Source organism: Myotis lucifugus, unplaced genomic scaffold (genome assembly GCF_000147115.1).
Source record: "Myotis lucifugus unplaced genomic scaffold, Myoluc2.0 scaffold_69, whole genome shotgun sequence".
Classification (NCBI taxonomy): Eukaryota; Metazoa; Chordata; class Mammalia; order Chiroptera; family Vespertilionidae; genus Myotis; species Myotis lucifugus.
This window is the reverse complement of record NW_005871117.1, coordinates 3,583,254-3,600,554: the sequence shown is the minus strand read 5'-3', so window position 1 is coordinate 3,600,554 and position 17,301 is coordinate 3,583,254. Positions and strand designations below refer to the sequence as shown.

The window sequence follows — 17,301 nt, the reverse complement described above, 5'->3', positions numbered from 1 at the left end:
ACCAGTTAGGGGTAGCTGATCACATTTTAAAATAGGAAAAATGTGCCATGGCTGGTGTGGCTTAGTTGGTTGGGTGTCCTCCTGTGCACCAAAAGATTCCTGGTCAGGGCACAAGCAGGGGTTGTGGGCTCCATCCCCAGTAAGGGGTACAGGAGGCAGCAATGGATGTTACCTTCTCCCACTGATGTTTCTCTCTTCTCCCTATTCTTTAAAAATATATAAAAATTTAATGTCATAGAAGTAAATATTTTAGCTTTTCTTTAAAAAAAAAGAAAAGATCTGGTAACCCTAGTTTCTCATTACCACATGGCAATAATCAATTATCGTTCATCTCCATTTTCTAGGGACCTGTCTACTAGACTCCTCCAAATGGTGAAACTGTGACTTAATTGGCAGTTACCTTTGTGTGTCACCTGTCTACGTCTCATTAAGTTACCCAGTTGCTGAAAGCATTTTTGTGACACCCCACCCCGATATTAGAAACAACTGTATAGCATTTTATGTATACTCTGCCCTTTCTGTCATAACTGAGTTAACCTTTTCTTTGTACCTTCCAGCATTATTACATGGACAAAAAGATCAGTGGGGTTTTTAAAGCTCCAGTGGGATAATTATTACGATAAAGGAGTCTTGCTTGCCTCCCTGTTCCCCCACAGCTACCTCTTCCTATAGTTCTCATACCAGATAGGTAGAGCACCTAGCAATTGTCTGGTTCTGCCAGCGCAGGCTTTTAGCAATAGGAAGAAGTTCAGTGGTTAGGCACTTTAGACTAGACTTAGGAGTTCTTAACCTAGAGTCAATAGATGCCCAATAAGATTTCTGTGAACATGGACAGGAAAACAATTTTATCTTTAATCACAACTGACATAGCATTTCAGTTAAGAGAGTGGGAAATAAACCACAGTGTCATTAGCAATACCATATGAAATCAATATTTTCAAATCATATAGTTTGTTACAGATACCTCAGTATCATGCTCATCACTAGCTTCAAAATTATGGTAGCTGCTGGATCTTATTTAATGTGCAAATAAATATTACTGTGTTGTTTTATTAGTATTTTGATAACTGTATTTCAATAATTGATTTCCTTTATAATTCTTGTACTTCTATTTTGTGCATTTATAAACAAAGAGGGTGCAGGGGCTTCACCAGGTTGCTAAAGGGTCCGGGGCACACAAAAAGGTTAAGAACCCCTAGACTCAACGGTCCTCTGACAAAAAGTACAACCATTTCCTGAAATCAAACGCCTTCTTTTTCCTGGTGCTTCTACAATTAGAGCCTATAAAGCCTTCTGGAATACAGACTTCTGGACTACAATTCCCAGAAGGCGAAGCGGCCCCAGGGCCCTATCCGGAGTTAGGACAATAACTACCCAATGGTGCTGTGCTGTTTGACAGCCTACGATTCCCGGCGTGCTTGGCGAATGCTTATGCCTTGGGGACATGATGGACGCCGAGTTATTGCTGGGATCTGTAGTCGTTTTGTTTACTTGTAGGGGTTGGCTTCCTTTTGTTGTATCTGTGGGTGGGTTTCAGGAATAAAGCAGGAAATGCAGCAATTAAACACACAGGGCCCGAACATCTGCCCGTGCTCGGTCCGGTCCACGGGCGCGCGAGGGCGGAAGTGGTGGTGGCCGGCGCGGCCGGAAGTTCAGATCAGCTGATGGGGGAGGCGGTGCCGCAGCCACCGAGAGGCCCGGGCTGCCGAGCGCTTCGTCCGGGCCCTGAGTCTCGGAGGCTGGCCGCGATCCCCGTTCGCACCTCGCAGTTGGGCGAGGCCCGGTTCCGTATCCCCTCCAGGCCTGAGATCCTCGCCCGGCACGGCCGCCCTGAGCGCCCCGGCCACCCCCAGCCCCGGCTCGCCCCTCAGGCCCGGGGCCTCCCCTCAGTCCCCGGCCGGAGCCCCAGGCCCCGGATCGGCGGGGGGGGACCCGCCCCCGGGGGTTGCGGGCCCCATGGAGCTGATGTTCGCGGAGTGGGAGGACGGAGAGCGCTTCTCGTTCGAGGATTCCGACCGCTTTGAGGAGGATTCGCTCTGCTCCTTCATCTCCGAGGCCGAGAGCCTCTGCCAGAACTGGCGGGGATGGCGCAAACAGTCGGCGGGGCCGAATTCCCCCACTGGCGGCGGCGGCGGAGGTGGCAGCGGCGGTACCCGAACGCGAGGTGAGGGAGCGCGGGGGAGGGGCGCGGGCCGGCCTCGGGGCCCGGCGGGAGCGCTGTCCCCGCCCGGGAGCTGTCCCGGACCGAGCTGCTCCGAGCGCTGAACGCACTCAGGACTCGCTTCCCTGCTCTTTCTGGGGTGGCTTCTTCACACCAGCTGGCGTGTCCGTGTGTGTGTGTGTGTCCGTGTGTGTGTCCGTGTGTGTGTGTGTGTGTGTGTGAGATTTGGGACGACGGCTGGGAAACCCTGCGTTGGATAGGATTATGAGGACAGGAAGTAGATCTCTTGTCGTTCGTTGGCCTTAGAGGTGGACAGAAAAGAGTGTCCTCCGGGACTTGGGGATCCTCACCCAGCCCAGCCCACGGGGAGCGTGGCGAGGGGTGGATTGTGAGGACGTGGCCATTGGAGGTCACCCCGTTGCAAAGTGCGTCGGGGGCCTCTCGTTGTGGGTGGCGATCCCTGAGCCCCGCGGCGCCAGGATGGGGTGACGCTCGGAAGAAAGCGGAGCCGGACTGGTCCGTGCGAGGCGATGCCGTCGTTGCACAGGTTTCGATCGGACGCTTGGTCCCGGCCTCATTGAACATCTGTCACCAGCCAAGCCCGGGACCTGCATCAGAGCCTTAGATTCCCGTCACCTGGGCCCTGGGGGAGGTGGAGGGTAATTGTCTCCCGAGTCTCCTTGCGAGCACTCCTCCTGCTTTTCACCGAGTTCCTTTCATCCTGGGGTCTTGCGGTGAGTGAACTGGTTGTGCTGGGAAGAATTTTGCCTTAAAGGGGCTGGAGAGAGGAGTGACGGTAAAAGCAGCTCAGGACTCACCACATCCTTTCTCGGCCGCTCTCGTGGCACAGTTTGTGTCCTGGGCCTCCTGGAAGTTGAGGGGTTTGGCTTGTGCTTCTGCTCTGGCTACTGCAGGAGTCCTGTTTTCCAACCGCCCCACAGAGATTTCTGCCCCCCGCTTGGGACAGGGAGACGTGTCCCTGTGTTACTTTGTAGGAGTGGCGGTATTCCACGTCAGTGGGAGAGAGCGTGTGCTCTGTGTGCGCACACACACGCACACACGTGCACACTCAGGTCATAGACAGCATCACTGTGGGTCTTCATGGCTTCTCTGCCTCTTTGACGCTTGCACGTGTGGGTGGCCTGGAGACTTAGAGCTCCCTCACTTTGAAAGAAGTAGGAAGTCCTGGTGGGGAAAATTTTTAACATACTGGTATCTTGAACAGGTTAAAATCTAGGACATCATGTCATTCCCCCACGCTCCTCCTGTGTCCCAGGCTACGCTCAGTTGCTCATTTGCAAAATGAGATTAACGTGGGGTTTTTTGTTTGTTTGTTTGTTTGCTTGTTTGCTTTTTGATTTCAAAGAGAAAGGGAGAGGAAGAGAGAGAAACATCAGTGATGAGAGAGAATCATTGATTGGCTGCCTCCTGCACGCCCCCCACTGGGGACAAGCCCCCAACCCAGGCATGTGCCCTTGACCGGAATAGAACCCAGGACCCTTCAGTCTGCAGGCTGATGCTCTATTCACTAAGCCAAAACGGCTTGGGCATGTGTTGTTGCTTTTTTTAAAAGTCCCTTTCAGCTCTGACCGGTTTGGCTCAGTGGATAGAGCATCGGCCTGCGAACTGAAAGGTCCCGGGTTCGATTCCGGACAAGGGCATGTACCTTGGTTGTGGGCACATCCCAGTGGGGGGTGTGCAAGAGGCAGCTGATTGATGTTTCTCTCTCATCGATGTTTCTAACTCTCTATCCTTCTCCCTTCCTCTCTGTAAAAAATCAATAAAATATATTTAAAAAAAAATAAATCAGCTCCATGATTTCTGATCTTATTTCTAATCTGACTAACAATTTGGTGAGATATGCAGTCTGTTGTATTCCATTGCTGTTTGATGAAATGATGGGAAAACTTGCAGTGGTAACTCCACCCTCCTCCAGGTGACTCCAGTTCGGTGGGAGCCTGCTCTCCCTCGGCCCCAGGGCTTCCATTGTGGGAAGCCAGGGTTCTGGTGCCCCTAAGAAGTGCAGCCTCTCTGGCTTCTGAAGGCCCCTCTGTTTGGGCTCTGGTCTGTCTGCCCTCCTTAAATAGAGGCCTGGAGTCATCTAGAGAAAAAGGGGTAGTACAAAAGCCGTTAGAGAAGAGCATGTCAGAGGAGAGACCTTAACAGTTAATACGAATCTGAAGTGCTGCGTACGTGGGAAATTGTATATGGGAAATTAAACGCGGAAGCTCGTGAAAGGTGTGACTTGCCAGCTTCCTGAAACACACCTGTTTGACCAGGAGTTTCTGGTATATCCCTTGTATCGTCTGTCTAGACCAGCGGTTCTCAACCTGTGGGTCGCGACCCCTTTGGCGGTCGAACGACCCTTTCACGGGGGTCGCCAAAGACCATCCTGCATATCAGATATTTACATGACGATTCATAACAGTAGCAACATTACAGTTATGAAGTAGCAACGAAAATAATTTTATGGTTGGGGGTCACAACATGAGGAACTGTATTGAAAGGGCCAGAAGGTTGAGAACCACTGGTCTAGACCTTAGGTAGCAGGCTGTGGGCTGGGTTGTTAGCTCCCCTTCCCCAGGTGCCGTTGTAAGCGTCAGTGTATCCTGACGGGAGGGCCCTTTGGTTGTCATCCCGCTCTCCCCTGTCCTTCATAGTGAAGGTCGGGCCCAAGATGTGGCACTGGCATTGGTACCAAATGATCATGGCTCTTTATTTCCCCTCACCTCAACCTGTGTTACCAAAGATGGACTGGTGATCCCGTTGGTGGAGCTGTCAGCAAAGCAGGTGGCATTTCATATCCCATTTGAAGTGGTGGAGAAAGTTTACCCCCCGGTGCCTGAGCAGCTGCAGCTCCGGATTGCTTTTTGGAGCTTCCCTGAGAATGAAGAGGATATTCGGTGAGCCTGCAGGACGGGTGGTGGGGAGTGGGGTCCTGATATTTCACAGTGTTCTGGGCTTTCCACCGAACAAAGGAGATATTGTATTTGGAGCTGTAGTTAGAAGACAAGGGGAGGAGGAGTGCCTGGGATTTTTCCCAAGAGGGAGTGATACTGGGGAGAGAGGGCCCAGGGCATTGTGGTCTCGGACAGGGTCTGTAGAGGTTATTTGCTGAGTTGTGGCTATGTCCTCTTCACTCGCAGGCTGTATTCATGCCTGGCCAATGGCAGTGCAGATGAGTTCCAGCGAGGGGACCAGCTGTTCCGCATGAGGGCTGTGAAGGACCCACTGCAGATAGGTAAGAGTCCCATCATGCCCTGCGGCACTCTGATCCTCCCATTCCTGTGTTATGAATTAAGGCATACTGCAAGAAGCTGGAGCAGGTTGTCTGAATAACGGCAGGACTAGCGTTGAGGGCAAAGATATGTCTTGATGGCTCTTCCTGATTGTACCCATGTTTCTCCTCAGGGTTCCACCTGAGTGCTACGGTGGTGCCACCTCAGATGGTCCCTCCCAAAGGGGCCTACAACGTGGCTGTGATGTTTGACCGCTGCCGGGTCACTTCCTGCAGCTGCACCTGTGGCGCTGGGGCCAAATGGTGCACCCATGTGGTGGCACTCTGTCTCTTCCGAATCCACAATGTGAGGCCCTCCCAGTTTATCCTGGCCCTATCCTACGCTCCATCCCCCCTTTCTCTGCTGCATGCCTGGCCACCATGTGAGCCCCCTTGCCTCCCTACTCTGCCTCTCTAGCTCTAGTTCCAGCACCAGCAAGCCTTTTCTCAGATTGTTCTGTTTCTCTATCTGTCCCCTCCAGGCTTCTGCAGTCTGCCTGCGGGCTCCAGTCTCAGAGTCCCTGTCTCGGCTACAGAGGGACCAGCTGCAGAAGTTTGCTCAGTACCTCATCAGTGAACTCCCTCAGCAGGTGGGTGAGGTTGGCACACCCTCCTCCAGCTGGCTCCAGCACTGCATGACTAGCCTTCCTATTAGGCCCAGTCTTCCTTGGGTCACCTAGGCCTGTGTTCCTTTTCCCCTCAGATCCTCCCCACCGCCCAGCGTCTCCTGGATGAACTCCTCTCCTCCCAGTCAACTGCCATCAATACAGTATGTGGAGCCCCAGGTGAGTGTGGTGAGAAGAAAGGACAGTGGGAAGATAGAAAGCTGGTAGTGCAGAGCGCCACTTACTAAAGGCTTGCTGTTGTCAGGCGAATCCAGGCACCTATCTCTAGGTGACTGACTGCCTATCACCCCCAGACCCCACAGCAGGGCCCTCGGCCTCTGACCAGAGTACTTGGTATTTGGATGAATCAACACTTACTGACAACATCAAGAAGACATTGCACAAGTTCTGTGGCCCCTCCCCTGTGGTCTTCAGGTAAATTGGATTTTTCTATTCCTGTGTCTGGTAGAAGGGAAGCATCCCTCAGGCTGTTGACAGATCCTTTGTTCTATTAATTCTTGCACCTCCCATCTTTTATTCCCTGCACTGGTACAGTGCCTGGCACACAGATGTCTCTAATGAATCAATGGATGATGATAGGTTTATATAGTCATGGAGTGGTCTGTTTTTAGCTAGGTAGAGCAGAAGTTATTTTTCTTCCTTTGAGGGGTTGGGAAACTGAGGCAGAGAGAGATTAAGAATTTTTGTCATGGACATCCTTTTTTCTGTAAACTCTGTATTTTGGGTTAGGGACCCTTTTGTGTCAAAGCCTGGTTGCACTTTCATCTGCTTTATTCAGTCCCAAGCACAAGGGGTTGGCTGAGGGGATCCCCTCATCGCAGAGGGGTCCCCGCCACCTCTCGGCTGAGGGGGGAGATAAGGCTCTGCATAAGATGGGTCCAGGTGGGGGCAAAGCCAAGGCACTGGGTGGGGCTGGCAGTGGGGGCAAGGGCTCAGCAGGTGGCAGGAGCAAGCGACGGCTGAGCAGTGAAAACAGCTCCCTGGTCATCACTTTCTGCTCTGCTGCTTTCACAGTGATGTGAACTCCATGTATCTGTCTTCCACGGAGCCTCCAGCCGCTGCTGAATGGGCATGTCTGCTGCGCCCTCTGAGGGGTCGGGAGCCAGAGGGCGTCTGGAACCTGCTTAGCATCGTGCGGGAGATGTTCAAACGGAGGGACAGCAATGCTGCCCCCTTGTTGGAAATCCTCACTGACCAGTGCCTCACCTACGAACAGGTAATTCCCCAGAGCTGGGTAGTTCCATGATGATTCATTTTCTCCTTCTTTTAACCTCATCTCCTCTTGCTGACAGGGACCCTCGGAGGGCTACTCTCTCTTTCTCCGAGCTATTAGGCGCATCTCAGAGCTCTTTTTGTTTCCAGATAACAGGTTGGTGGTACAGTGTGCGCACCTCAGCCTCACACAGCAGCGCCAGTGGGCACACAGGTCGTAGCAATGGGCAGTCAGAGGTGGCAGCCCATGCATGTGCCAGCATGTGTGATGAGATGGTCACACTGTGGAGATTGGCTGTGCTGGACCCTGCACTCAGCCCCCAGCGGTGAGTCTCCTCTTATGCTTACCACAGCCCGGAGACTGGGCCGGCCCCGGACAGACCGAGCCCGTCTCCTTGTACACATTCTTCTAGTGCTAGGGAGTGAGGGTGCTGAGCATTAGCAGTGGTTCTCAACCTTCTGGCCCTTTAAATACAGTTCCTCATGTTGTGACCCAACCCTAAAATTATTTTCGTTGCTACTTCATAACTGTCATGTTGCTACTGTTATGAATCGTAATGTAAATGTCTGACATGCAGGATGGTCTTAGGCGACCCCTGTGAAAGGGTCATTCGACTGCCAAAGGGGTCGCGACCCACAGGTTGAGAACCGCTGGCATTAGGGTTAGTCGACTTATGAATTCTCTTAATGAGAGGCTTTCTTCCTTCCCTCCCGTAATAGCACCCGCCTTCCAAAATCCCTGGGTGTTGGAGTGATGTCTGTAGGTGGGGCTGGCTTCAGAAGTTCTTCCGTGGGTCCTTCCCTATGCCCCTCGGTGTGTACCTCCTCCAACCCTTCATCCCTTCTCAGTGCAGAGTGTAGACCCCAGCAGCCTTGCCCCTTTGTTTGCACAGCCGCCGGGAACTGTGTGCGCAGCTCCGGCAGTGGCAACTGAAGGTGATTGAGAATGTGAAGCGGGGACAGCACAAGAAAACCCTGGAGCGGCTCTTCCCTGGCTTCCGGCCAGCAGTGGAGGCCTGCTACTTCAACTGGGAAGAGGCCTACCCACTTCCCGGTGTCACCTACAGCGGCACTGACCGCAAGCTGGCACTGTGCTGGGCCCGAGCCCTGCCCCCTCGGCCAAGTGCCTCCAGATCTGGGGGCCTGGAGGAACCCCGGGAGCGGCCCCGCCCTCTTCCTGCTGAGCCAGCTGCCCGGCCCAAGGAGCCTGGGGCCAAGCGCAAGGGGTTGGCTGAGGGGATCCCCTCATCACAGAGGGGTCCCCGCCGCCTCTCGGCTGAGGGGGGAGATAAGGCTCTGCATAAGATGGGTCCAGGTGGGGGCAAAGCCAAGACGCTGGGTGGGGCTGGCAATGGGGGCAAGGGCTCAGCAGGTGGCGGGAGCAAGCGACGGCTGAGCAGTGAAGACAGCTCCCTGGAGCCTGATCTGGCTGAGATGAGCCTGGATGACAGTAGCCTGGCCCTGGGTGCAGAAGCCAGCACCTTTGGTGGATTCCCTGAAAGCCCACCACCCTGCCCTTCCTCTGGTGGCTCCCGAGGCCCTTCTGCCTTCCTTCCTGAACCCCCAGATACTTATGAAGAAGATGGTGGCGTGTACTTCTCAGAAGGGCCTGAGGCTCCCACAGCTTCTGCTGGCCCCCCTGGCCTACTACCTGGGGAGGTCTGTACCCGGGACGACCTCCCTTCCACAGATGAGAGTGGCAGTGGGCTCCCCAAAACCAAAGAGGCAGCCCCTACAGTTGGAGAGGAGGATGATGACTACCAGGCGTATTATCTGAATGCCCAAGACGGGGCTGGGGGCGAGGAAGAGAAGGCCGAGGGTGGGGCTGGGGAGGAGCACGACCTGTTTGCCGGACTGAAGCCACTGGAACAGGAGAGCCGCATGGAGGTGAGGAGACTCTGAGGGGTGCCTTAGCCACAGCGGGGGAGGGGCCATCTGGCTCTAGTTGTGAATGTCAGGACCATAGCATGACTTAGAATCCTATAGCAGGTTCCTGTAGGCCTCCCTGCTTATAGTCCATTCTTGACTGATTCCATATTAGTTTTCCTGAAATGTTTGATTGTGTTATTCTGCTGCTTAAAACTCCAGTGGTTTCCCATTGCCCTTAGTTTAAAAAATGAAAGTCCTTGGCATGACGTTTGAGTGTTCACTTGGTCTGATCTTTGCATGTTTCTCCAGCCTCGTCTGTAGTGTGTACTTTAGTCATGTGAACCATTCCTGTAGCTTGCCATGCTCTCTTGCATCTGTGGTTTTGCACAGATTGGCCTTTCTGCAGAGAATGGACTTCCCTCGCCTCACTGGTGGAGCTCCTGTCCCTTCTTTAGGTCTCAGAGATCTCAGAGATCACTTCCTCCAGGAAGTCTCTGAGTCTGTCCCTTTACCCCAAGTCCCAATGCGATATCCTACCTACCTGTATCTCCTTGAGCTTTCCTGGGAGCCAGCTTCACACAGGTTTGTGTGTGTTTCGGTAACCAGGCTGAGTTCCTGTGTTATACCCAGGACCAGCATAGGGCCCCGCATATAACAAGTACTTATGGGGTATTTGCTGCGTGAGTGAGTATGGTGTCCTGCCCTTGGAAGTTGAGGCTTCAACCTGTCTCGTGCCCATGTCCTCTCTCCAGGTATTATTTGCTTGTGCTGAGGCCTTGCATGCGCATGGCTACAGCAATGAGGCCTCCCGCCTCACCGTGGAGCTTGCCCAGGACCTGCTAGCCAACCCACCCGACCTCAAGGTAGAGCCGCCCCCTGCCAAGGTGAGAGAGACCCCCAGCTCCCCCCCTCCCTACTTACCCCTAACTCTCTCCCAGGCCCCACCTCAAGTGAGAGCCGCCGCCTCCCTCCACCAAGGCGAGCCAGACTCATCTGCCTGCCTCCTTGTGTTTCTCTGCTTAGGGCAAGAAGAACAAGGTATCTACCAGCCGTCAGACCTGGGTGGCTACCAACACCCTGACCAAGGCGGCTTTCCTGTTAACAGTGCTAAGTGAGCGCCCAGAGCACCACAACTTGGCCTTTCGAGTCGGCATGTTTGCCTTGGAGCTACAGCGGCCCCCGGCTTCTACCAAGGCCTTGGAGGTCAGAGGTTCTATCTGAGCCTTGTACTCTAATCTCAGAGCCTTACATGTTGATCTCCATTGAGGTGTTAGAGGTCTGATCTCCCTCCTGTGCCCTCAGGTGAAACTGGCATATCAAGAATCTGAGGTAGCTGCTTTGCTCAAGAAGATTCCTTTGGGTCCAAGTGAGATGAGCACCATGCGGTGCCGGGCAGAGGAGCTTCGGGAGGGGACACTCTGTGACTATCGGCCCGTCTTGCCTCTCATGTTGGCCAGTTTCATCTTTGATGTTCTCTGTGCTCCAGGTACGGTGCCTGACTCCACGGCAAGAGGGGAACTCTGAGGCAGGGGCAGCTTTCTCTAAGGAAAAACCCATCTGGCAGCTTCACAGGAGGGTCTGGAATGAGGAGGGTCTTGGGTTCTCTCCCTTTCATTTTTCCCATGATACTTCTGTCTGCCTGACTTACCCCAACTTTCATCCAGTGGTTTCTCCCACGGGTTCCCGGCCCCCAAGTCGCAACTGGAACAATGAGATGCCTGGGGATGAGGAGCTGGGATTTGAGGCAGCAGTTGCTGCCTTGGGTGAGTATGTCAATGTCCTGAGCATGTCTGAGCTAAGCCTGGCCCAGACCTTGAAGGTCATGAGACATGGGCCTTGTTCCAGAGGGCCTCCATGGTAATGGGAAAGCCAGAATGACATGTATGAGCCAAGTAGTGCCTAAAAGACAGATAAGAATTTAGGGTAAAAATGTGTGCTCTGGGTTTTGAGTGTTAAAAGGGCAGTAAAACAAAAATCTAAGGAAAAGCCTCAGGGAGGGGGTAGAATATGGAACGTGGCTTAAAAGATGAGTTAAGCCCTGACCAGTTTGGCTCATTGGATAGAGCGTCGGCCTGTGGACTGGGGGGTCCCAGGTTCGATTCTGGTCAGGGGCATGTGCCTTGGTTGCGGGCACACCCCCGGTGGGGGGTGTTCAGGAGGCAGCTGATTGGTGTTTCTCTCTCATCGATGTTTCTGGCTCTCTATCCCTCTCCCTTCCTCTCTGTATATTTTAAAAAAAAAAAAAAGATGAGTTAAGTTCTAAGTAGGGGAACAAAATATATTAGGGCAATCAAGTCTTCGTGAGAGTGAGGAGCCCAACTTCCCTAAAGTGATGGATATGCTGGGACGTAGAGAGGGCCAAGTTATGAAGGTCTTGAAAAGCAGACCAGATCTTAGCTAGGCTGGGTGTAATAGGCAGTGGGGACCTGGGATAGGGGATGTGGGTTGGACCAGAACTCACCTCACATGCTGCTGCCTGAGGAGCCCTGGCCTGTTTATCTTTGTTGTCTTGGGAGTTATGGTCATTCTCAATTCCTATGAGCCCCTCCATCTCACAGGCATGAAGACAACAGTGAGTGAGGCAGAGCATCCCCTCCTGTGTGAAGGCACACGTCGGGAGAAGGGTGACCTGGCATTGGCACTCATGATCACTTACAAGGATGATCAGTCCAAGCTCAAAAAGGTAAGGGGCTGAGGTACTGGGATTCTGACAGGCAAAGAGAGTAGATTCCACCATTTGTCTCGGGTTTCCAGTAGAATGAAAAGTGATTCTTGAGAAGAGTTTCTGTCCATAGAAGATAAGTGGGGAATCTTGGCAACAACTCATAAAGAATAGGAGAGACCAATGACTCTTACAGGAGTGCTTGGGCAGGAGTGTGGAAAAAGAAAAGAGAGGGCATAAAGTCAGTCATTCATTCACTTGTTTCAATACTTACTGAATATCGGTATACTCAGCCCGGCACTAAGTGTTAAAGAGGATACCAAGATATTTAAGCCAGCCCCTATTTTCAACTGGTGTGCTGCAAGAATTTTTAAAACCTGCAATACCTGACTATTTAGTCAGGGGCACTGATGTCTTTTCCTTTAGATTGTCAAATAAAATAAATGATAAAGCTAACACCAACAATACTGCAAAATTTTGGTTATTAATGGGTGTACTGCAAAGTTTTAGTTACTTATTGGTGTACTGCAAAATTTTGGTTATTAGTTTATGGGTGTCATGAGATGAAAAAGGTTGAAATCGCTGTTCTAGAAGGTTTTCCTAGCATTACAACTGGGAAGTCTTCCTGAGGTGGTAGTATTAAGCTGTTTCCAGGAGATAGGAAAGTAATTGAAGTCTGGAGATAAAGGGCATCCTGTCACCTCTTCTCTATCCTCCAGATCTTAGACAAACTCTTGGACCGAGAGAGCCAGACACATAAGCCACAGACCCTGAGTTCATTCTACTCATCTAGCCGCCCAGCCACAGCCAGCCAGAGGTCTCCTTCCAAGCATGGGGGCCCGTCTGCCCCAGGGGCCCTGCAACCACTGACCTCAGGCTCTGCAGGGTCTGCTCAGCCAGGGAGTGTGGCAGGGGCCGGGCCAGGCCCCACTGAGGGCTTCACAGAGAAGAATGTGCCTGGTGAGGTGGGGGCACTGGGCAGGGAGATGAATGGTATGGAATCATGTTGGGATCCCCTTTCCTGGGTTAATCCCAATGTCCTATTTTTCCCACCTAGAGAGTTCCCCACATTCTCCCTGTGAGAGTCTCCCCTCTGAGGCAGCTTTGACCTCACGGCCAGAAGGGAAGGTTCCCAGCCGCTTGGCGCTTGGCAGTCGTGGAGGCTACAATGGACGCGGCTGGGGCTCCCCAGGGCGGCCTAAGAAGAAGCACACAGGTATGACAGCCCATGGGATGGCGTGGTGGGAAGGATATCCCTGAAGTCTGACTTCTGGAGTTTCTGAGACTGACTTGTCTTTTTGGGGGTTAGGCATGGCCAGCATTGACAGCAGTGCCCCTGAAACAACATCGGATAGCTCCCCTACCTTAAGCCGGAGGCCACTTCGAGGGGGCTGGGCCCCCACCTCTTGGGGTAGAGGACAGGACAGTGACAGCATTAGCAGCTCTTCCTCAGATTCCCTGGGCTCCTCGTCTTCCAGTGGAAGTCGCCGGGCCAGCGCCAGTGGAGGGGCCCGGGCGAAGACAGTTGAAGTTGGCAGGTCAGTGGGAAGAAATACCTATCTTTGATCTGGCTCATCCTCAGAGCCACATTCCTAGTTTAATCCAAATATTGTCCCCCCAGTGTCTTTACCCTGGTCTTTCCCAACCTACCTGGACACCCATTTCAGAGAAACCCCAATCCCCATCCCTACCCCATTGCCCCTTCAGGTACAAGGGCCGCCGTCCTGAGAGTCATGCCCCCCATGTACCCAATCAGCCGTCAGAGGCAGCTGCACACTTCTACTTCGAACTGGCGAAGACGGTGTTGATCAAGGCAGGGGGCAACAGCAGCACTTCCATTTTTACACATCCATCTTCCTCAGGGGGCCACCAGGGTCCTCACCGCAACCTGCACCTTTGCGCCTTTGAGATTGGGCTTTATGCCCTTGGCCTGCACAATTTTGTTTCTCCCAACTGGCTCTCACGTACCTATTCTTCCCACGTTTCCTGGATTACAGGTAAGTCCAATGTTTTGATTTGGGCATGGGAAGGGGATTAATTGATGAAGAGCCTTATCCTTTTGGAGTTACTGATGAATGGTGATAGACACACCATTCCCACTCCCCAGTGGTGCTTATGCTCTGCTTTTCCTCCTTCCCCCAAGGCCAGGCAATGGAGATTGGCAGTGCAGCCCTGACTATACTGGTAGAATGCTGGGATGGGCACCTGACGCCTCCTGAGGTTGCATCCCTGGCTGACAGGGCATCACGGGCACGAGACTCCAATATGGTGAGGGCAGCTGCGGAGCTAGCCCTAAGCTGTCTGCCTCATGCCCATGCATTGAACCCCAATGAGATCCAGAGGGCCCTGGTGCAGTGCAAGGAGCAGGTATTTCTATGGGCTACGTGGGGACCTGTTTTGGAGCATCTGGGCAGGGAGTTTGGGCATGGGGAAAGTTTATAGACCATATCCTGGAATCACAAACTATCCAGTTTGTCCTCTCATGATGACACAACATACTGATGTTTTTTTGCTACCATAACTTTTTACCTTACATCTCTGAGGTTAGGATTGTTCCTATTTTACAAATAAGGAAATAGAGGCTTATAGTTTACATGCCAAGATGATCACTTAGGGAAGGCCTTGGGGACATGATGGGACTTGGAGGGAACAGAGTGGCTAAATTAGTTTGGAACTGGGACTATAACCCGGGTTTTGACTTCTGCTGGTCAACAAATATTTGTTCAGTGTCTTTGTGAAGCTTTCACTGCTCTGACAGACTCTGAGCATTGACCCCGACCTCTAATGCTTCCCTGGGAACCAGCCAACTCTGGGGGAGATGGAATGTTATCCCTGAGTAAAGCCCTTCCCCCTTAACCCTTTGTGCCCCTCCTTTCTAGGATAACCTGATGTTGGAGAAAGCCTGCATGGCGGTGGAAGAGGCGGCTAAGGGTGGGGGCGTATACCCCGAAGTGTTGTTTGAGGTTGCTCACCAGTGGTTCTGGCTATATGAGCAAACAGCAGGTGGCTCATCCACAGCCCGTGAAGGGGCTACAAGCTGTAGTGCCAGTGGGATCAGGGCAGCTGGGGAGGCTGGGCGGGGGCTGCCTGAGGGCAGGGGGGGCCCAGGGACTGAGCCGGTTACAGTGGCGGCAGCAGCAGTGACAGCAGCAGCCACAGTGGTGCCAGTCATTTCAGTGGGGTCCAGTTTATATCCAGGTCCAGGACTGGGGCATGGTCATTCCCCTGGCCTGCACCCCTACACTGCTCTACAGCCCCACCTGCCCTGCAGCCCTCAATACCTCACCCACCCAGCTCACCCCGCCCACCCCATGCCTCATATGCCCCGGCCTGCCGTCTTCCCTGTGCCCAGCTCTGCATACCCACAGGTGAGACCAGTGTTCTCCGGGGCGGGCGGGGTTGGGCATGTGGGAGAATATAAGGTGTTCATGGGGGTTGGCATGGGGTACGCTGGGAGAATAGAGCTGTCCAAGAGTCCTCAGTGAGGTGATGGGTGGGAGTCTGGGGGACCCAGCCCAACTAAAGAAAGAAATGTAGGGATACCCAGTTGTGGGATGAAGGGGGGAAAGTTACATACTAATATAATTTGGTATCTTCTTTCTCTTTTCTTTCTGCCTCTAGGGTGTGCATCCTGCATTCCTGGGGGCTCAGTACCCTTACTCGGTGACTCCCCCCTCACTTGCTGCCACTGCTGTGTCTTTCCCCGTCCCTTCCATGGCACCCATCACAGTACATCCCTATCACACAGAGCCAGGGCTCCCACTGCCCACCAGTGTGGCCTGTGAGTTGTGGGGACAGGGAACAGGTGAATGGAGGGGAGGTACGCTGGGCAGGGGAAGGAGGGAGGGAATTTCCTCGGCCCCTCTTGGGGCTGTTTCTCACGTGGCTCTCATCCCTCAGTGAGCAGTGTCCATCCAGCATCCACGTTTCCAGCCATCCAGGGTGCCTCGTTGCCTGCCCTGACCACACAGCCCAGCCCTCTGGTGAGCGGGGGTTTTCCACCACCCGAGGAAGAGACGCACAGCCAGCCTGTCAACCCACACAGCCTACACCACCTGCATGCTGCCTACCGTGTTGGTGAGGTCCCTTTCTGTACCCCCATGCCAGGGCTCTTCAGTGACAACCCCCTCCTATACCTCTTAATTTGTTTACTGTGGGGTCAGGTACCAGTTTGGGGTAGAGGACGAAGATGCAGCCCCACCATGTGCCCACTCTTTTCTCCCAGGAATGCTGGCACTGGAGATGCTGGGTCGCCGGGCACACAACGATCACCCTAACAACTTCTCCCGCTCCCCCCCCTACACTGATGATGTCAAATGGTTGCTGGGGCTGGCAGCAAAGCTGGGTAACACCTCCCCTCCCCAGGACCATTGTCCGCCCCCACCTGCTTCCCCCACTTTCCTATCCCAGACCTCCTTCCTAGCTCTTGCTCAGAGTTGAGGCCTTGGTCGGGTATGTGTGCGTGCGCGGGGGGCGGGGGGCTACCTCAGCTCTTGGGGTGGAGGGAGGCTCTCTGCCAGGCCAGAGCTGAGATAAAAGTTGGGTCCCTAGGGCAAAGGTGGCCACCCCCGTCTCATGCCCCTCCCCCTGCCCCCCAGGAGTGAACTACGTGCACCAGTTCTGTGTGGGGGCAGCCAAGGGGGTGCTGAGCCCGTTTGTGCTGCAGGAGATCGTCATGGAGACGCTGCAGCGGCTGAGCCCTGCTCATGCCCACAACCACCTGCGTGCCCCGGCCTTCCACCAACTGGTGCAGCGCTGCCAGCAGGCATACATGCAGGTGACAACCCAGGAAGTATGGAGCAGGGTGGAGCACCTCCTGGGCAGGCATGGAACAGATCACTCAGCATGTAAGTGCAGAGGGGGCCTGGTTCTGTGCTTAGTAGCTCATTCTCCACACATCCTCTTCCAGTACATCCACCACCGCTTGATTCACCTGACCCCTGCCGACTACGACGACTTTGTGAATGCGATCCGCAGTGCCCGCAGCGCCTTCTGCCTGACACCCATGGGCATGATGCAGTTCAACGACATCCTGCAGAACCTCAAGCGCAGCAAACAGACCAAGGAGCTGTGGCAGCGGGTCTCACTCGAGATGACCACCTTCTCCCCCTGAGTCTGGCCAACCTAGGGCCCTGTACAGGGAGACAAGCCTGTGGCCATGGAGGCCCCTCACACAGGGGAAGTGAATCTTGGCTGGACAGATCATCCCCACCCAGTTCCCTCGTAGCCCAGACTGGCAGCTGCTCTTGGGCTATAGCTTGGGGCCAAGATGTCTCAGACCTTAGAAGCCTAGGGTTGGGGGAAACAGCCCAGTCTGGGAGGGGGCGTTGGGTGGCCTCTGGTATTTATTTGGCATTTATAAATATATAAACTCCTTTTTTACTCTAGTCTGCCTGGGTCTTTCTCTTCTTTCCCTTGATGAGCAGATGAACCTTGAACTGTAGTGGGGAAAAGTCTGAAACTTGCTTTATTCTAGGTTTCTCCCACTCCAGTG

General features: G+C 53.6%; 1 protein-coding gene across 8 annotated transcripts; it reads left to right on the top strand.

Annotated features, from left to right (window-relative positions):
• Window positions 1-1,671: 1,671 nt before the first annotated feature.
• ZSWIM8 (zinc finger SWIM-type containing 8) lies at window positions 1,672-17,194 on the top strand. Of its 8 annotated transcripts, none has more exons than XM_023755078.1 (26): window positions 1,672-2,164; window positions 4,911-5,064; window positions 5,308-5,402; window positions 5,573-5,745; window positions 5,921-6,028; window positions 6,142-6,223; window positions 6,358-6,478; window positions 7,079-7,280; window positions 7,427-7,602; window positions 8,170-9,163; window positions 9,898-10,029; window positions 10,169-10,348; window positions 10,448-10,631; window positions 10,810-10,908; window positions 11,704-11,828; window positions 12,527-12,767; window positions 12,865-13,023; window positions 13,261-13,345; window positions 13,515-13,804; window positions 13,951-14,174; window positions 14,687-15,175; window positions 15,429-15,627; window positions 15,708-15,884; window positions 16,033-16,152; window positions 16,474-16,584; window positions 16,717-17,194. In XM_023755078.1, the coding sequence occupies exons 1-26, from the start codon at window positions 1,957-1,959 to the stop codon at window positions 17,175-17,177; spliced, it is 5,589 nt and encodes a 1,862-aa protein (XP_023610846.1). In that variant the 5' UTR covers window positions 1,672-1,956; the 3' UTR covers window positions 17,178-17,194. The 8 variants fall into 8 exon arrangements, with proteins under 8 accessions (XP_023610846.1, XP_006090305.1, XP_023610845.1 ...); XM_006090243.3 differs by having other exon boundaries at window positions 1,673-2,164; window positions 13,117-13,345; window positions 15,429-15,588; XM_023755077.1 differs by having other exon boundaries at window positions 1,673-2,164; window positions 13,117-13,345; window positions 15,429-15,612.
• The last annotated feature ends 107 nt before the right edge of the window (window positions 17,195-17,301 follow it).

Bases quoted from the DNA above. Each gene is read 5' to 3' on its own strand.
- ZSWIM8 (XM_023755076.1), top strand. From the start codon at position 1,957: ATGGAGCTGATGTTCGCGGAGTGGGAGGACGGAGAGCGCTTCTCGTTC. The intron at 6,029-6,141 runs GTGGGTGAGGTT...TTTTCCCCTCAG, and splicing joins TCAGTGAACTCCCTCAGCAG to ATCCTCCCCACCGCCCAGCG. The intron at 10,349-10,447 runs GTCAGAGGTTCT...CTGTGCCCTCAG, and splicing joins CTTCTACCAAGGCCTTGGAG to GTGAAACTGGCATATCAAGA.